The sequence below is a fragment of the Cebidichthys violaceus genome, unplaced genomic scaffold (genome assembly GCF_023349555.1).
Source record: "Cebidichthys violaceus isolate CVI_PGR_0920_01 unplaced genomic scaffold, fCebVio1.0.p SCAF_31, whole genome shotgun sequence".
In the NCBI taxonomy this organism is placed as follows: Eukaryota; Metazoa; Chordata; class Actinopteri; order Perciformes; family Stichaeidae; genus Cebidichthys; species Cebidichthys violaceus.
The window spans coordinates 2,911,688-2,930,562 of record NW_027176495.1 but is presented as its reverse complement, the minus strand read 5'-3'; the positions used below and the strand labels follow the sequence as shown (position 1 = coordinate 2,930,562).

At 47.1% G+C, this 18,875-nt stretch overlaps 1 protein-coding gene across 2 annotated transcripts; it reads right to left on the bottom strand.

The window, feature by feature from the left end:
- Positions 1–10: 10 nt before the first annotated feature.
- snx17 (sorting nexin 17) lies at positions 11–18,817 on the bottom strand. Of its 2 annotated transcripts, XM_068724691.1 has the most exons (16): positions 18,491–18,817; positions 18,050–18,263; positions 14,729–14,803; positions 12,701–12,818; positions 11,111–11,175; positions 9,802–9,912; positions 8,904–8,994; positions 6,711–6,798; positions 5,140–5,209; positions 4,525–4,617; positions 4,152–4,355; positions 2,743–2,871; positions 2,573–2,650; positions 2,267–2,341; positions 2,141–2,182; positions 11–2,026 (listed from the first exon to the last, which is right to left on the bottom strand). In XM_068724691.1, the coding sequence occupies exons 2-16, from the start codon at positions 18,107–18,109 to the stop codon at positions 1,907–1,909; spliced, it is 1,419 nt and encodes a 472-aa protein (XP_068580792.1). In that variant the 5' UTR covers positions 18,110–18,263; positions 18,491–18,817; the 3' UTR covers positions 11–1,906. The 2 variants fall into 2 exon arrangements, with proteins under 2 accessions (XP_068580792.1, XP_068580791.1); XM_068724690.1 differs by having other exon boundaries at positions 18,050–18,817.
- Positions 18,818–18,875: the final 58 nt, after the last annotated feature.

The window sequence follows — 18,875 nt, the reverse complement described above, 5'->3', positions numbered from 1 at the left end:
AAGCTCAGACTCGCCTACATGTGACTTTATTTCAGCATCATGACAGCGGTCACTGACCTTACCACTAAAATCAAAATGAACAGTGGACTGAATCTAGACAATACAATCATGACATTTGACATTTTCTGGGAAAGCAATGCTGATGATAAATGCACTTTAATTTGGCACCTACACATGTATTAACACCCAGGACCCAGCCGGTTCCATGTACGTGAACAGGAATCACCAACAGGAACGTGAAGAGCGGCGTCCATCGCTGCATGAAGACGAAGAGCGGCAGTGAAAGAACCAGACAATTAGTATATTGAGAAAAGATGTTTTTCTACAGTTCTGCTACCAGTTGAGCGTAAAGCTGTCGGAAGGTCGGCATCGAGTTCCATGGAGAGGCTCCGGAGCCGCGATGCGGCGCAGCAGAGATACAAAATGGAATGAAGTCTTATAAAACAGCGGGATATGTTCACTTTGTTCACTCCAGCAATTGAGATCACATGAGCCACTTCACCAAAGCACCTTTTCAACTGAATCCTCTGAGATGATTGGCACAATGTACATACAAATCACAATGAACCGAACACCGTCACTCGCCTCCGAGAGAAACAAGACAAAGGAGCTGTGAAGCGACGTCTGTAAACACTTTACATTAAAACTAATAAAGTCCCTAACATGATGTAAACAGCGGTACGTTAGTCATCTAAACGTTGTTCTCTACAGCTCAGGTTACATTTGATCTATTGGATTACAAGAAGCTATCGGTGATGAAGATATTAGTAAATGTTCAGAATACTTAATTGCATGTACATAATATAAAAAGTGACATTGTCATAATTTTTATGTCTATTTTGTGCAAAATGCTTTAGTAAACTATAATTTGGCATTGATGAGAAACCTTTAAAAAATTGTTTAAAAATAAAATAAAATCATTGATAGATTTACAGACGGGAAAATAAATCTCCACACAATGTTTGAAGTCATCTCACCTGCGATACTGTGCAAAACACGATGGGTTCAGCAAGTGCAAGCAGCTCGGCCAAAACCAACCATCCGCCGAGTTCTGCAAGATTCTAGGCGACGCCGTCGGTCGTTCGAAGCTTCGACCGACGTCTCGTTAAACGACAAGTTTAAAACAAGCTCAAAGTTAAGGCAGCATGAGTGACTGGGCCTCAAGCGGAAGCTGAAAACACCACCGGCATCCTGCTAAGCTAGTCGCTGACTTGGCACATGAGTAGCATGACACACACACAGGATCCCTAACGGTATAAAAACAGGACCTTTTGGTATATAGCCAAGCCAAGCTTTGATCATCCACACAAGGAAGCAGTTGATCTGAATAAGTCGACAGATTTGAGATCAGATTTCAACACATTCACTAGACTCTGGGTCGGGTCCAGCTCTGCTGCAGTGTCACTAGTGCCGGGTCGAACTAAACATTTGGCTCTCGCGTTGGTGGGGAACATGCAGCCAGCGGGGGAAGAATCCAGGATCTAGTTCAGAATATATTAATTTACTTTGTACCTACTGTGATGAAACAGTAATCCGTGTGAGTGAAACTGAAGGAGGAATCGGTCAGTAACAATGAAGCGGACCTGTAGCTCTACATGCTGTTTACTGTACGCTGCACAGGTTGAGTACTATCAGGACAAAGCTGTCATTGGATGTGACGAGAGGAACTGAAGGAAAGGGAACACGGTCAAAGATTAGGTGAGAGCTTAAGGCGGCGGTTTCTCCAGGAAGAAGCTACAATCTTGCAGAATCAGAGGTGTGTGTGTGTGTGTGTGTGTGTGTGTGTGTGTGTGTGTGTGTGTGTGTGTGTGTGTGTGTGTGTGTGTGTGTGGCCCGCTCGGCTCGGCTCAGCTTGTAATCTTTGTCGTCCCGGTGGCTGACGGTGGAATGAAGAGGAGGGGGGGGGTTACAGGTCGTCATCCCCGATTCCCTCGAAAGCATAGTTGCCATGGAAATCGTTGCCGCTGATATCATTCGCCGAGTTGGAGGCGCTGATCCCTCGGAGAGACACGGAGCTCAGCTTGGTCTGAATGGAACAGTGAAGAAGAACAGAATGAGGTAGAATACTGAACACCTGACGGACAACAATAAGCTGGGGATCATTCGGCTGCATGTCTTTATGGAGTCAGAGTATACTCACTGACAGTTTGACGATTTGTTCACGGTTCGGGTCAGGAGAGTCCTGCAGACAGAACAACAAATGATCCTGAAATCAACACCAATCAAATTCAAACCATCAAACTCGGCGTGTTATCCCGCTCCTCACCAGTAGAGGGGGAGATTTCACAGCTTGCTGACTGTCTGAGCGGTGGATGGAGCCGTTGAGTCGTTTCCTCAGCATCTAGAAGGAGACGGGACAGCAGGAGTGAACGAGACGAAACACACGACTGAGAAGACTTCCTGTGAAGAAGAAGCTTTGCATGTGTGTTGTGACTTCAGCACTGCATCATCTCCACAACCTCCAAAGTAAAAACCAAAGAGGCGAGTTCACATCCTCTGGTGTATTAAATAGAAACAAATCCAAAAGAATCTACCAGGGTTACCGGAGTATTTGATCTTTCTCAACACAAACCTTCTTAATGCTGCCGCCTGACTTCTTCACCATCAACTCGTCCACCATAGACTGAAGGCAGATACTCATCATGATAGCCTGGAATCACAAACTGAGTCAGTACCATCATGGGACGCTGTACACTATAAAGTACGCTTCTAGTCTGGACCCGGACCCCCGTCAGCACCTACCTGTTGACTCGTGATGGTGACCCACTGGAGGCGGTCCTTGCTCATCAGATACTCGAAGGCCAGCTCCAGTTTGACGTCGCATTTGGACGCGCTGCAGGGATTGGTGGTGCCGTTGGCTATCGGGACTTGCTGCAAGAGTCAAGAGGGTCGCATCGTCATTCTTATGAACGGTCGTCAACAACCACGTATGATTTATGTTTATTCTACTGGGGACTCCTTCAAGTTCAATACACACACACACACACACACACACACACACACACTTAACTATAAGGAATCTGTCTGTGGCCTTTGCATATCTCAAGAACCGTCCGTTTGATCTGTTTAACACTTGGCGAGACGTGCGGTGTCGAGTTTTGACAAGCGACACGTTCAATATGAATAACCTTTGCATAAACAAGTGACGAGTTCTCTGTTCAGCAGTGGAGGGGGGGGGGGGCACACACACACACACACACACACACACACACACACACACACACACACACACACACACAACGAGGGGGGTTGCAGCGCTGCACCAAATGAGATGTTTTGAATAGTTTGTTCAAAGGGCTCATTAAAATGACTGACTGCCCCCCCCCCCCCCCCGGACAGCGCGGGGGTTCAGCCTGTAATCAGACGAGCCAAGATGCATTTTAATGTGAGAAGTGTTGCCATGTGTACAGATCTCACAGAATCATAGAAAGCTTGAGAGGACCGTGCCGATGCAGAAGTGAATCTCCGTTAAAGGAGGTCTTGGGTCTGAAGACGGGGATCTGCATGTGAAGCTTTTCTCAGCTGTTCTCAGAAGTGAACATTGATAGGATGGTTTGAACTGATGCTGATACTGGGGACACTTTAAATTCTGGACGAGTGAGTACAAGCAGAGAAATCCTGGTTTTAGTCTCAAGTATTGGTCAAGCTGACAATCCACTGGATACTACATGTCCCATAATGCAGCGGGATCTAAATCTCCATTAGACCCACCCTGCATCCTGAATGCACACCTCTTTAAAAGAACACTTGGTGTAGAAATGATCAGATTCTAAACAGTATGTTCCTCTGTGACGTCTGCAGCACTGTGAATGTACGGAGTGGGCTGTGCTGCGTCAGCTGGAGTAGAGGATGCTGCTCTATATGCGAGGCTGCGGGCTGCGTGTTTGGGTAATTGGAACGATGAGGATGAATGTGTGAGGTCAGCACCAACGCTTTGTTTGTGGTGAGATGAGCTTCTCAGAAGCACAGGAGCCCTCGATGGTTTGAGATGGCCTCGAGCCAAAGCCGGCGATTCTCTGCCGGCTCATCGTCTAATGTGGAGCCATTCCAATCTGATCACTTCACAGCTCCGGAGACACAAAGCGCGCTTGAAGGTGACTTCCCTCGTCCTCGGGTCCGTCACGCGCGTGAACACACACGGTTGTACTTACGGAGGACGTGACTCGCCAGCACCGCATGCGAGTCACCTTGAAGCTTCCCTCCTTCATCTGTTCGTTGGGCAGCTTGACGTGGAAGTTGAGCTCGTTGTTGCCGGCGCTGACGATGACTTGGCAGCCCTTCTCGGGGAAGTCGGTGACACAAGGGTCGAACTTGATATAGCCGTAATATTTGAGAGTCTGACCCAGATGGATGAACTGAAGGGGGGGAAAAAAAACAAACTTTGATCCCTGGAGAAAATAACTTGGATTGGTGTAATTCAAAATTCATATCAGGGGAAAAAGGAGGCTAATTGCATCATAGAGAGCATTAGAGGCAGGACTCTCCCCGTCTGCAGACTCATCTGAAGAGATGCCCTCTGCTTACTTCTTTCTTGGAGCCTTTCTCCTGAAGCGATTTGAGCTGCCGGTGCTGGTCTTTGTTGACGAGTATCCAGCCCCGCTCGATGTCAGACACTGTCTGGTGAAGCAAAAACAAGACCTGAAGTTCATCTTTCTGCACAGACGCACAAAGCGAAGCGGGTGTTTTTGTTTCCTTCAGTGCATGTGGGAGAAATCACGCCCTAAGCCCTTCAGTGAAGCAGTGCAGGTCAGCAAACACTCACACAGAAACACAATTTAGTTTTCTCTCTGCTTCAGAGGCAACACTCAGCAGGTTCCACATTTTAATCAAAATGTGTAGCCACAAAAAAATAGCTCAATACAACAGATCACAGCTGTCGCCGTTAATAGGATCAGAGAGGAAACACAAAGAGGGACAGGACGCGAGGTGCTGCAAAGCCAAAACAAGCCGACATCCCATAATGGAGACCCGGGAGGAGGCGGAGCTTGATTTAGTTTCCTCGGTGTGAGGCTGGCACCAGGCAAGCTCGATAAAGCACAACGACGCAAGATGTACACAAACCAATCGCGTCTAATATGGATTGTTTCTGTTCATGTATTTGCTGTGGCTGAGAATAAACCTTCATAACGAACCTCTTACCTGGGCGTAGAGCAGATTCAGGCCAACTCTGTTGTCCATGACGTCCCCGTCGTACGCCATGTCCCAGTAGCTGCAGAGAGAACAAGTCAAACACTCTTTACACATCTGTACGCACGCAGGAATCAAGAGGAACAAAGCGGCTCAACAACACCGACCAGTGTGAGCGACTCGAGGAGACGTTTGCCACCAAGAAGATCCTCTCCTCTCGACGCTCTGCACACCGAGCAGCAGCACACGGCGCTGCCGCCATGTGTTCATCAAAAGACATCAGATAAACACAAATCAACACGCCGCTGGAACTGTGAACTGCGAGTGACTTGAGGACTGAATCCCTTGACTCAGTGTCAGGAAGGAAGGGAATAAGAGTGTGTGTCTTTAGCTTGTACTTTAGCCAGAAAGAGCTTTTCAGTTCATTTGACCTGATCCTGCTGATCTTGTGCACTGGGGGTCTGTTTGTCCTCCTCTCGTTAGTTCTACATTCATTCTTTCCTCGCTGCTCTACACTCCACAGAGAAACTAGGTCAGGAGTACTTTGACTTTCCTCGAGGCAGAGAGAGTAAACATCCTGTGTACCTCAGTCAGCAGGAGGACACACAGGAGGAAGTAGAAACATGTTGCACTGAAGAGGGAGGCGGTCACTAACTTCAGCCACACATTCATATCTGGAACTGAAAGGACAAATGAGCCACAAAGGGACCAGAAGCGTGCTTTCCTCTAAAGCCAAAGACAAACAGCCTTTTTTAAAACGGTGTAATGTTCAGATGTTGTTGGGAGACTATATCAGAGACGTGGAGGTTGAGTTTCATGGGAATTGTTGTCGGCTTTTCATTTCTCCTCAAGACTCAAGCCGTCCAGCTAGCCGTCCAGCTAGCCGTCTAGCTAGCTCTCCGCCAGGCGTTTGAATGTAATGAGTCGGTTCTCAGTGGCCATAGCTGAGGAGGACTTCACCTACAAAGAGCAGTCGGGCTGGATGATGATGATGATGATGAGCAAGATAAAGGATCATACATGTGGATTAAATGTGCATGGACTTCCTTCATGGGGCTGGCTCAGTTCTGGTTCCCATGTGACCGGTTAAAGATAACGGGCTGTTCTCTCTGGCTGGTTAAACTTCAGGTTATTGTCAGTTCATAGACAGTAATTGAAAAGTAGAACAAGAATACAATTAGATCATCAGATTCACGTCTCAGTCTAACCCCAGACGGTTACGACATGCCAGTCAAATGCACCACCTGTCTGGCAATGATGAACTGTTGTCCTAATAAAATAAAGAAATAATATATATGGTCTCTCTTCCACTTTGTAGAAGATCAGAAGTCAGATAAGAAAACCGCTGCTCTGAAGATTAAGAACAAGTGCTTCTCTGTAGATAAGGAAGGAAATGAGACACACCCAGAATGAAGACAGAACACAGTGACTGGTTGACTCATTAAAACGACATCAAGCACAGCACATGTAGTTAATGTACTGCTCACCAGAGCAAAGAGCACAGGCACGTGTTGGACAATAACACTTTGGGAAGAACATGATCAAATCCAACGTCATGGTGCGAGCAGGAGGTGGGTGGGTACCTTTTCCGTAGGAGAATGTGAAATTCAGAGCTCCGCAAGCTGGTAATGGACACATAAGGCAGCTCGAACTCCTGCAGCTTCCGCACAACTGAGAGAGAGAGAGAGAGAGAGAGAGAGAGAGAGAGAGAGAGAGAGAGAGAGAGAGAGAGAGAGAGAGAGAGAGAGAGAGAGGAGAGAGAGAGAGAGAGTAAGGAACAAGGGAAGCTCCAGAAAAGTAGGTCCCAAGGACATGTGGGGACTGATGGCAACAACAAACAATGAGGAGAACTCCATCTGGACCGGTCCCAGCAGGCAGAGTAAAACTGTGTGTGTGTGTGTGTGTGTGTGTGTGTGTGTGTGTGTGTGTGTGTGTGTGTGTGTGTGTGTGTGTGTGTGTGCCTAAGGAGAGTGAAGGAGGTCTCGGGTGCTTAGTGGGGCTGCTGCTGTTGAATAATATTGATTATTATATAATATTATGATATAACTGATGATCATTGCTGCTGTGTTTTCCGGCGTCTATAAATGTGATGACTAAACATCAGGTTCAGTGCGTTCGGGCAGACAGGCTGTGAACAGGCTGTGTTGGTTTGCTGTTGGAAATAAAGGAAGAAACAAAAGAAAATGAACTGAATGCTTCAAATGTTTTTGTTCGACTAAATCATCGGCAGAAAACTGCATAAAGAGCTCTAACATGCAGATAAGACCGGCACCGGCGGTTCAAACCAGGTCCTCTGGACTCGTCTGCAGATTTAACCGCACTGATTTACACCCAGACGTCTGGAAACTCAGCAACCGTCAGAGAGGAAGGACTTCTTGGAGCTGTGCCGTTGTGTCAACACACCCACCAGCAGTTGGGTTTGATCTGCGGCCTGCAGCGCCGGACTTATTCTGGTAGTCGAGTCACATTCAACACACGGACGTTCTCTTTCAGAACCCTCGGAGATCCAGATTTTAAACTGAGAATATACGACACGCCTGCGATATGTACAGACTCCTCCGAGTTCACCGGGAATCTTTTTCAGCCTGGAGTGGGTTTGGCGTGGGGAGCGTTTGGCAGGTGGAAGACGAGGGAAGAGAACCTTTGGGACTGAGGGGATTTGACCCGACGGGGCTGTGATGACTTGGAAAAGAAAGGGATCGTGAAATTGAAATATCTCAACGTGGAAAGCGATATGCCTGTGCCACCGTGGTAGAACATATTCTGCTAGGATTCGGTTCACAGTTACTAAGAAGTAAATGAGTGAGCGCAAACAAATATGCCCCCCCCCCCCCCCCTCTGAGTACTGGTGTGAAGGCTTGAGGGAGTATTATTGATGCCCAGGGGGACATGGTTACGTTCGGCTGCTCTTTCATATAATCATGAAGACGTTTGGACGCTCTAATATCTAAATGGTAGAATCCACTTGCAGTCGTCTGGGAAAAGGCCCGACTAATCAGAAGTAAGCCGGTGAATCAAATGACATTTTTGCATTTAGCCAACAAAAGATTTTAGCGCTTCGACCAACAGATACATCCTCAACACGGCCGTGTGCAACACAAGGTCTCTACAGGAATTTGGTGAGCTCATGCTCCATGAACCAACAAACACGGCCCTCACTGAGGCCCTCACTGAGGCTCTCACTGAGGCCCTCACTGAGGCTCTCACTGAGGCCCTCACTGAGGCCCTCACTGAGGCTCTCACTGAGGCCCTCACTGAGCAGCTGATAAAGAGATGATGCACCTCACCAGAGATACAGTAGAGCTCAGACACAAGAGGCAACTGTCACGAGGAAACGCGCTTCTTCGTTTTTGAATTAAACTGCAGTACATCCAAACGGTGAGAGAGGTAAACAGATGACTGTCGCCAACTTGATGCCAAATTGTGGGGAATTTAGAGAGAAAACTGAAATGAAAAGCGTCACATTCCAGCACATAATTCTCTTCGGTTACCCAGGAAGTTATTCCTCAGTGCACCATAACAGATGTCTCACTTCTTCCTTCTGTTTCTGTTTGCTGGAATCATTTGTCAGCCGAGGTCTGTGTCTTCTGAGAAGAGTCCTCGGCTGGCTGATGAAGTCGCTTTATGGACTTTATTTAAATATTTTGTTTGCTGGTATCAGATAATCAGCTGTAATGTTTCATGTTTCAAGCCTGACAGTACATTCTAAATACTCCGCAGTAATGAATTATGGAGAATCAAGAGAATACTTTAAATAGAATTCTGATTAGACTTACATGTCAGACCTCCATCCACACCTTCACGGACGAGGAAGAGGCTGAAGTAACCAACCAGCTCGTCTGGAAGATCGAGCTTTGTTGCAACAGCCTGCAGAGAAACGAGGGAGATAGATTCCAATCATTGAATTTCATTCAGTCATAAGAAACGCAGAGACGTGATCGAAGGATGGGATTACAAAAAAGATCAGTATTAAATGGGATTTATTTTCTCCATTATGGAATATTAGGACATATCTCCTGTCCTCTTCTACACCCTCTGTATATGTTGTGACAAGTCTCAAGTTATGAAGTGGTCAAATCAAACAGTACATGTACTTTGAGTATATCATAAGATAGTTTCTTAATATCTATATCCAGCCTTCAGAAGGCATAATTATTACACTCTCACATGAAGCAATGACACACACACACACACACACACACACACACACACACACACAGAGAGTGATGAACAGAGGTCAACTGTGGTTAAACTTTCACAAGAGCAAAGTGAAAGTTCTAGCGCAGAGCTTCACAGCCAGAGCAGCAGCAGGACGAGCAGAGGCACTGAACCGTTTGGTCACAGTCACGATGTGAACTGTAAAAAGCCTCATGTTGAGATCAATCGGTGGAGGAGTTCCATTAATACTCTCATTTGATAGAGTAGCTCTGACTTCACAACGTCTGTCTTGAGTTCATCAGAAGAGTCTCTATGAACAGAGAAGATCAAATGTCTCTAGACCAACAGACACAAACACTGCAGAGGCTGAAGACACACAGGGATACAACACAGACGAGGTCGACCATGAAGACGTCGTCTGGTCACTTCAATAGTTGATCAGCTCTACATCGTGTCTTAGTGGAACTACTGGCTGTTAACAGAGCTTTCATGTACTGGTTAACAGAGCACGCTTACATCAAGGACGTCCTCCGTCTGATCCGAAGTCAGAATGTTGACGGTGACCTTCTGACCGTTGGAGAGGCAGATGTCGAGAGAGACTTCTTCTGTGGGAATCTGCTGCGTCTCCTGTGGGAACGACACAAAAACACAACAGGCTTTCCTTCAGCTTGGTGGGTCAGCGATGTGTTTTCATTCCTATCGGTCAACAACAGAATCAAACCGAGTCTCGGGGGCAGAACAGACGTACGGGCTGGTCAAGAGGAGGCAGATATCCAGCGGAGACTAAAAACATAACAGAGCTACCCCAATGCCCACCCCAGTGTCCCAGAGCTCAAAGTGAGCCAACCACACACACTACTCTGAGCTCACACAGATATGAAGGGAACGGCATTCATTATAAAACCCCCACAGAACCAATGAATAACAAGCAAGCACCATAAACTGCCAAAACCTATGAATATTTCAAGACCCTGAGTAATAGCTTGCAAGCTAATAAAAGGAGGATGTGACATGTTGAAGAGGAGAACCCCGGGGCGCTGCTGTCCTCAGTCTCTCCCCACCGCTGCCAAGTCATCGCTTATCTTCCCTGTTTGGTCAGCGGGGGGGTCTTCCAAGTACAGCCCGACCACTGAAGGTGCAGATGAAACGACAACACCGGGTGGCAACTCATCTACGATTCTGCACCTGCTGTCCTCGCAGTGCATAAGGCGCTAGGGGGAGGGGGAGGGGGGAGGAGGGGGGGAGAGAGACAAACACAGACTCTAATGAGAGAGGAGGAGAAGCAGAACGGGGGGGTGACGGGGCAGCAGACGGATGAATCCGTCCGTGAAGGTTATTGGATTTACAGCCCTGCTGACGACGCAGGTCACAGCCTGAATGATGACGAACAACCTCTACCTGCTCTGCATGCGTCACTGAAGCACCACTCCTTCCCCTCAGGCAGCAACAACACATGAGGTTGTGTTTATTTTACAGCATCATCCACTTCAGCTAATATCGGTTTGCATGTAAGGATCTGGTGAGAGGACTCATTAGCTGACTTTCTTTAAAAAGACGTGATGCAACGATCTCCCTCTATTCGTTAAGAGCTTGCTTTCCCCTCGGTCATGTGTCCGACGCGATCGTTTCTGCTTACAAGGCAAACTCAAGCCGAGATAAGATACTCGCTGCCGCAAACTGCGACAGACGGTGAGAACACGGCTACCTCACTACTAGACTACCAGTCGGGCACAAATGACTGCATCGGCCTTTTGCCTCCTCAGCAGAGAAAGAAACTCGCTGATGCCGGCGGTCCAGCAGAGTGAAGCAGAAACACACGACCGACCTGCTGCGCCTTCCTCAAGAAGCTGTTGAACATCTCACTGGCTCCAAGCAAGGGATCCTGACGCACTGTGGAAAAGACAACACAGAGCAGAGAAATGAGCACCTTGAGAACACAATGAGTCCTATCTCCCTGAGGGAGGAGATAACCTAACAATTAGTTAAGGTCTTGAAGTGGACATCATGGAACGTGAACCTCAGAGGAGCCAGTTCCCAAACGTTCTTCATGTTCCCTCTTATCACAGAAGTTCATTTTGTTCCTGTGGAATTGCTTTGACCTTCCAAGTCACTTACTGAGGCAGTTCAGCTGAACATGTAGAGCGAGTGTTTTCTGGCATCAGTTCAATTGACTGTAAATTATTACAAGCCAGATTCATGGTAAAGTAGTCCTCCGAACTGGTAAACAAAAGACCAGATGACTAACTCTCATCGCCACGGCTGTGGCTTTCTATTGAGGCACCTTTTAGTTGCAGTGTAGTGCATTCAATTATCTGCATGATAACCCTGTATGACTAACATGACTGTGTGTGTGTGTGTGTGTGTGTGTGTGTGTGTGTGTGTGTGTGTGTGTGTGTGTGTGTGTGTGTGTGTGTGTGTGTACTATTGTCCTTTTACAAATGAGTCTAACCCTTTGACAAAATGTCAGAGCTCTGAGCCATCTGCGTCAGAGCAGATTGTGTTTGTGGCAGGTCATTTTCCATAACTATGTAAAAAGCCATGATGTAACCGAGTGAACTTGTAGCCAAGAACACCGTGTGTGCGTCTGCTCCCAGACTACCAGCAAACACACACTTGAACAACGCTTCCTTGTTCTGCTGTAACTGCCAGTGCTTGAGAGGATTAAAACAAACCCTCTGCATTGCTGCCAGTTCCACTTATTTGAGCCTGTGTGTGTGTGTGTGTGTGTGTGTGTGTGTGTGTGTGTGTGTGTGTGTGTGTGTGTGTGTGTGTGTGTGTGTGTGTGTGTGTGTGTGTGTGTGTGTGTGTGTGCGCACCCTCGGCCTGTTTACAACATTTGGGGCAATATGGTGAAAACCTGCCAAATTAGGATAAGAAAACCTTGAATTGGATTGAGCACTTAGCACTACAAAGCTTTTAACCCGGTCACATGCAGACGCTGTCACCCAAAAATAACTAGCTTCTCTCCTGACAGCACAGAGTCTGAATTATACTTTCAGAGAAGAGTATGTATCTCATGAGGTGGCACATCATCACTAGGGAATCCAGACCCACAGAACCTTTAAAAACCAGGTGTGTCCAGTGAGGCTTTGGCTCAGATCCTCAGCTGCTATATGGCATGAATAGACCAGTGTATGCTGGACTCCCTGCAGACACACAGCCAACTCACTCTGCTGATTGTTGTGTAAAAAGCAAATATTTCAAAATAAAATTGTGTTTCTGCTGCAAAGCTCTACTGTTACAAAAACAACAGAACAAATGGATTGTTCTGTTCCATCATGACATCCCTCAGGGAGGCTCATTTCAAAACTGACAAAAACAACCACACTGGAGCAGGAATTTAAATTCAGCCAGAAACGGAGTGAAATGCAATACAAGCCATCTGTAAAAAGTCCACTGGGCAGGAATAACTTACCAGCCTGCATGTATTTCTCCAGCTGTTCTCGTCTCTGCTCGACCTCAGCAGGAGTCAAAGTGAAGATCTTCTTCGGAGGGAATGCAGGCACCACATTGCTGCCATATTCCTTCTTTATCTGTTGGCACAAAACACAAGTTGTGAGAAGGTGAGGTCACAAGATGACAAGCTGACAACATTTTCATTTTAAATGTAGAAAATCAATGAAAACAGATTTACAAACCAATTAACTTCAGTACCGAGTAGCAGCGCCTTAAATGAAAGAGTCCTGGATTCATTTCTCTAAGAGGTACATTCATGCTGCTGGAGATGAATCACAGGTTTATTTTAAGCCCGTTTCAACAACGAGCTGCTGGAGTTTCCGTGCATAACACACACACACACACACACACACACACACACACACACAGACAGACAGAGACACACACACACACACACACACACACACAGACAGACAGACAGACAGACAGACACACACACACAGACAGCAGACAGACACAGACAGACACACACAGACACACACAGACAGACACACACACACACACACAGACAGACACACACACACACACACACACACACAAACAGACAGACAGACAGACAGAGACACACACACACACACACACACACACACACACACACACACACAGACAGACACAGACACACACAGGCACACACACACACACATCTGGAACCCTGGCCGTCTAGTCATTCCAAGTTTACTTTGTCTTCCAGCTTCTTGACTCATTTCTCCCTTTTCTTTTATCATTTAAGAGCTGTAAGCTTTGAACCGTGGACGTCTTAAACTAAGCCCTCACAGATCTAAAGACCACACGTCACATGTGCTTTAATGAAGCTGGACATCACACTCATCATGAGGGCGGTTCTTTCTCGCTATAAAGCCCTCCGGTCCTGCACATATGGCAGGATGAAGGGCTGGGCCCCAGAGGGTGCTTGAGGAAGAGACAGGGGATTTTCACCTTCACACACTGCCCTGTGGTGTTTTCACTACATCACTGGTTCCACACACCAATCAGCTCTCATAGCCAACAGACACTGAGCAAAGGTTACAGACGCACCAGAGTCCCCAAATCAATAAATAGAATAATAGAAACAAATCGGTTTTCACTGTCGGTTTTAAATAAGCTCTAACAGACGTGTGACCCTGTTACACATCTGTAGAGAAGAACACAAGAGAAACAGTTAACATTTTAATTTATGTTCTGTGTGTGTGTGTGTGTGTGTGTGTGTGTGTGTGTGTGTGTGTGTGTGTGTGTGTGTGTGTGTGTTTTGGGGTCATGCGTGCGCCACATGAAGCCCTCTGAGGTTCTTCAAGATTCCAGTGTGTCTTCCCCACACCCTGTTGCCAGGCAACAGCAACTGTCAAGACTACAGCCGTGAGGACGGAGACGGCAAAGTTTGAGCCTCACTTTGCTTTCTTATTGATGTGTGAGAACTTGTTTAGGGCTGATACACATACACGTACATATAATATGTACATTCACAGCCCACAGAAACACAAATCTACGTCTTTAGACGACGCCTCACCTCGGCAACAGCACCTGTTCCCAAAACAATGTACGGTAAGCACTTCCACAAGAAAGTCAACTTTTAACCGCAGCGCTGCAGAAAAACAAGTCGATTCTAAATACACCAACAGCTGTGTCTGCGTAATGCAGGCAGCTCAACCCTTCGTCTTCAGATGAAGATGCTTTTCCCAGCAGGTGAAGTGAAAGAAAGGCCGAGAACATTCCTCCACGTCTCCGACCCCTCCGACCTCTTCCACAACACTGCTGCCTTTATGTGCAACAGTTTGGACTCCGGGAGGAACAACGGCACAAGACTTCAAGCTGCCGCGTCGTGCTTCAAAGCGATGGAAGGTCAAAGACGAGTGGAAAGGTCGTCGCCCCCCCCCCCCCCCCCCCCCCGGGTCGGATGTGGTGACATTCAAACAGAGTTCGGCTTCACCTCGCAGTCACTTCTGGTCCAAAGCACAGCAATGGGGTGTTAATGTGACGGCTTGAGTTTTACCTGTTCGTGGAGGCCAAGAAGTTGACTGTAGCGCACCCGGCAGTGCAGCACGCCGTTGACGTGGATGTTGTAGGCCTGTGGGAGAGAGAGGAGACCAATGAAAGATGTGAAAGATGTGAAGGTCTGACACGGTGCTGAGAAACTATCAGCAGAAGCTTGCTTCTGTCTGACAGGCTTGTGGATGGACATCAAGTCTAAATAAAACAACATATATAAGGACAGGAATATAAGAAGGAAACATAGACAGACAATATCAGCCGTTCTTCTAGTAGAACGTTAATTCAACAGAATACCAGTCCACCTGACCTCATCACACCACCTCAATCCACCTGACCTCATCACACCACCTCAATCCACCTGACCTCATCACACCACCTCAATCCACCAGACCTCATCACACCACCTCAATCCACCTGACCTCATCACACCACCTCAATCCACCTGACCTCATCACAGCCCCGTGAGGTTCCTCCCGATCCGATGGACCACCATGTGGGACCAGAAGTCCAAATATCTGGTAGCCATCATGTTTAGAGCAGATCTGAGAGCAGATCTAGTTTTCGTGTCCTGTGCCTCATTGAGCATTGAGAATGAGACTAAACCACAATAATAACAAAGTGATGCTTTACTTCTGCATTCAGGAAAAGGAAAATAGATTTTAGTTTGCCCAAAAACTGGCTCACTTACAACACAGCTCTGTTGGACTGGAACAGAATCTCGTCTTTCGTAAGGTACCACAAGTTTGTTTATTGAAGGTCCATTTCTTCTTCTTCTTTTTAGAAAACATGACATAGAAACTTTTTCCCACCACACTGACAATAACTCACGGCCAAAGGTTTGGCAAACATTGTGATTAAAAATCACTAAATCATCATACGGCATGAAGATGACAAAGAGGAAGATGATCTTCCCTTTCCTTTTTTCCAAAGGAATATTTATAATCAACCTGGTGGGTCATCTGTTGTTGACCTTCAACCAACCAATCAACAGCAAGACAAAGTCAGAACACAGCAGAGCGTCCAGCGTGAAACAGGAACGACACCGAACTAACGGAAAGATGAGCATGTCGGCAGAATCCAGGCCGGACAGAAGAATGCGTACGCAGGATGTCTCGGCTCCGTTTGATCACACACAGAATAACCTTTTGTCTTTCTGCATAGCAAGCAGTTCATCTCAGGGACAACGACACAAACACTCTATTTATATGATCTATTGCTCTTTAGATTTTACATTTAGGTCGAACTCATTTAGACTCGATGATGCCGTTTTTGACCTGGTGAAGAAACCAAAGGTTCTCTTTGAACACATCGGTACTGAGTCAGTCTGCAGGCGTCGCTCTCTCTATGATGTCCAGCAGCCCTGAACCGACGCCTACATCCTGCCACCAGCATGAAGTATGTGGAGGAAGAAAGGGATTCTTTTTTAAAAACACATTAGGTTTATACATATTGCTCACTGATGCAAGCTAATACAAAGCTATAAACAGATGAACTTGTTCTCTTTAGTCCCAACCTGTTCCTCATCTAAAGGGTCTCTCTAATGAGTCACCACCACTGACAGGGGCAGCACCTCTCTTTTACACAGCCTCAAACAGAATACGATGAGAACCCGAGAGTCCAACAGACAAGAGGAAGTGATATGTCCGCTTGCACCATATTTAAAAGAACAAATAAAAAACTGCAGCCCTTGTAATTCTAAAACGCTGTTTGCAAACTCTGCAGTTTCTGTGGCTTACTGGTTCCAAAGGTACACATCCCATCGCTCAGCATTATAATCAAGCAAAGTCCCTTCCTGTGGGACAGATACAGGAAGGTCACAGTGACAGTCACAGGACCGCCAGCCCAGAGGTTCTGCAGCACCGGGTCAATAAACGGGCTCAGCCAGGTGGAAACGAGCCACGACTACAGCAACACAAGTAGATTTCAGTTTCCACCCAAAGCTAATGTTGTACTTCTTAAGAAGGCAGCAGGACACCGACGTGTTCACAATGAAGGAGCTCAGTTCCCTCCTCTCTGGAGCACATGGAGTCAAGATGGAGGATAGTCGTTCACAGGTGTGTGACACCGAGAAGAGCCAGCGTGATGTCACATGAAAATCAGATGTTGCAGATGTTATTTCACAGCATCTGGTGAACATCACAACATTCTTCTATGAAACCTCCACATGCAAAAACTACAGGAAGAATGATGGAAAAAGTATCCAAGTGTACGAAGGAAAGCTTCACATGTTTCACTGCAGCAGTCCTTCACCAACCTCCATGAACCACTACAGAACACGTCAGCAGGCCTCGAGGCACAGCAGCGCCAAACACAATGGTCAACACGGAGAGAAACAACATTAAAGACAATGAGACATGTAAACACAGTTAGGGAATGGGAAAGTTGCTGCACAGCAAGGTGATGGAGCCACAGAGTGTTGCTGCTCCTGATGTGCGGTCAACACTGCTATACTGCTGTTAGTCGAGGGACATGACAACAAAGTGAAAGCAATGGTGGCTGTAAACAACAAGGAGTGAGACATCATGGCAGCAAACCTCAATTATCAGAGAGAAATCCAAACCTGTACAAGCAAAGTGAGTCCCAGAGGGCAGTTCAGGGTTCCTACTGATGCGTTCAACGGCCTCACACAATCACATGCAGTGTGTGCAGTCTGTGCAGTGTGTGCAGTGTGTGTAGTCTGTGCAGTGTGTTCAGTGTGTGTAGTGTGTGCAGTGTGTACAGTCTGTGCAGTGTGTGTAGTCTGTGCAGTGTGTAGTCTGTGCAGTGTGTAGTCTGTGCAGTGTGTAGTCTGTGCAGTGTGTAGTCTGTGTAGTGTGTACAGTGTGTGTAGTCTGTGCAGTGTGTACAGTCTGTGTAGTGTGTACAGTGTGTGTAGTCTGTGCAGTGTGTACAGTCTGTGCAGTGTGTGCAGTGTGTGTGTGTGCAGTGTGTTCAGTGTGTTCAGTCTGTGCAGTGTGTGCAGTGTGTGCAGTGTGTGTAGTCTGTGCAGTGTGTTCAGTCTGTGCAGTGTGTTCAGTCTGTGCAGTGTGTGCAGTGTGTGTGTGTGCAGTGTGTGCAGTGTGTGCAGTGTGTGCAGTGTGTGTAGTCTGTGCAGTGTGTTCAGTCTGTGCAGTGTGTGCAGGAGGATTGCATTAGAGGTACAACGTGTTATCCCGTCGTCTGACTGAGGCTGTAGCTGACTGGTTATCTGAGTGATGCACCACCGTTCATGCGATCAGATCTGTGATAACAGGAACTCTTGCTGCATCGGCATCAGCCCGACCTGTGGGCAGATGAAGCCATGCAGTGAAAGCGGATACAAACACTACTTATCGTTGCTCACCACATAGGTTGATCCATTTTCTCCCGAACGAACCTCCGTTTCGGGTATGGAAAAATGCATTTTGGCGTCAGACGACCAGTCCTTTTTGTAACGCCACCACAGCTCTGCGATGGAGAGGAGACACCACGGAAGTCCCACTGCAGTGGCTGTCGGAGGAGGCGGCTCTCTCACGGTCTATCCGCTGGTTTGTAGTCCGAGTAAAAGCGCTGCCAGGCTGGGGGGGGGAGAGACCGCTGACGACTCTAATCTTTGGCCAACAACTCGTGCACCGAAGAGCATTCGCATACAACTTCTCCACGTCAGTGTCAAACTTTTCTCACTGCCGTTCCCGCAGCAGCCATGTTGCAAGTGTTAAGTAATTGCACCTTAAGTGTTGGCGTTCAAAATAAATCCCTTTTAACCCACTTTTTAATAATTCGAGATAACTTTAAAACCACCTACTGTGATGTTTGAGTTTCAACGTGTACAGGTGCCTGAATTCATGCGCGTAACCAGATGAAGTTTCGGCGTAAAAGGTGCAGTTGCTTCCTGCAAAAAAACCACAGCGTCGCAGAGCCTGTTGGCAAACCTTTCGCAATATGAGGGGAGACAGTTACACGTCCTGTGCTTTCATTTAGTTGGCTTGTCTCCTACATTTGCGGCAGAAAAGTATAAACGACGACGGAGGAAACTCATAGATAAGACGTGAAAGGTATCGCAGAGAAGGAAGATGTACCAGCGCCGTTTAAGCCATCCTGTGTTCGGAGTATCTGGTGGCCCATCGAGAGGCATTGCAACAATTCGTCTGGGCGAAACCATCTCGTCTTCAGTCAGGGGGGGTTCACTC

Excerpts from the sequence above, each read along its gene's own strand:
- snx17 (XM_068724690.1), bottom strand. The coding sequence starts at position 18,109 with ATGCATTTTTCCATACCCGAAACGGAGGTTCGTTCGGGAGAAAATGGA. Across the intron at positions 11,176-12,700 it reads GGAGAAATACATGCAGGCTG|TGCGTCAGGATCCCTTGCTT; the intron begins GTAAGTTATTCC and ends TCTTTTCCACAG. Across the intron at positions 8,995-9,801 it reads AGACGGAGGACGTCCTTGAT|GCTGTTGCAACAAAGCTCGA; the intron begins GTAAGCGTGCTC and ends GTTTCTCTGCAG.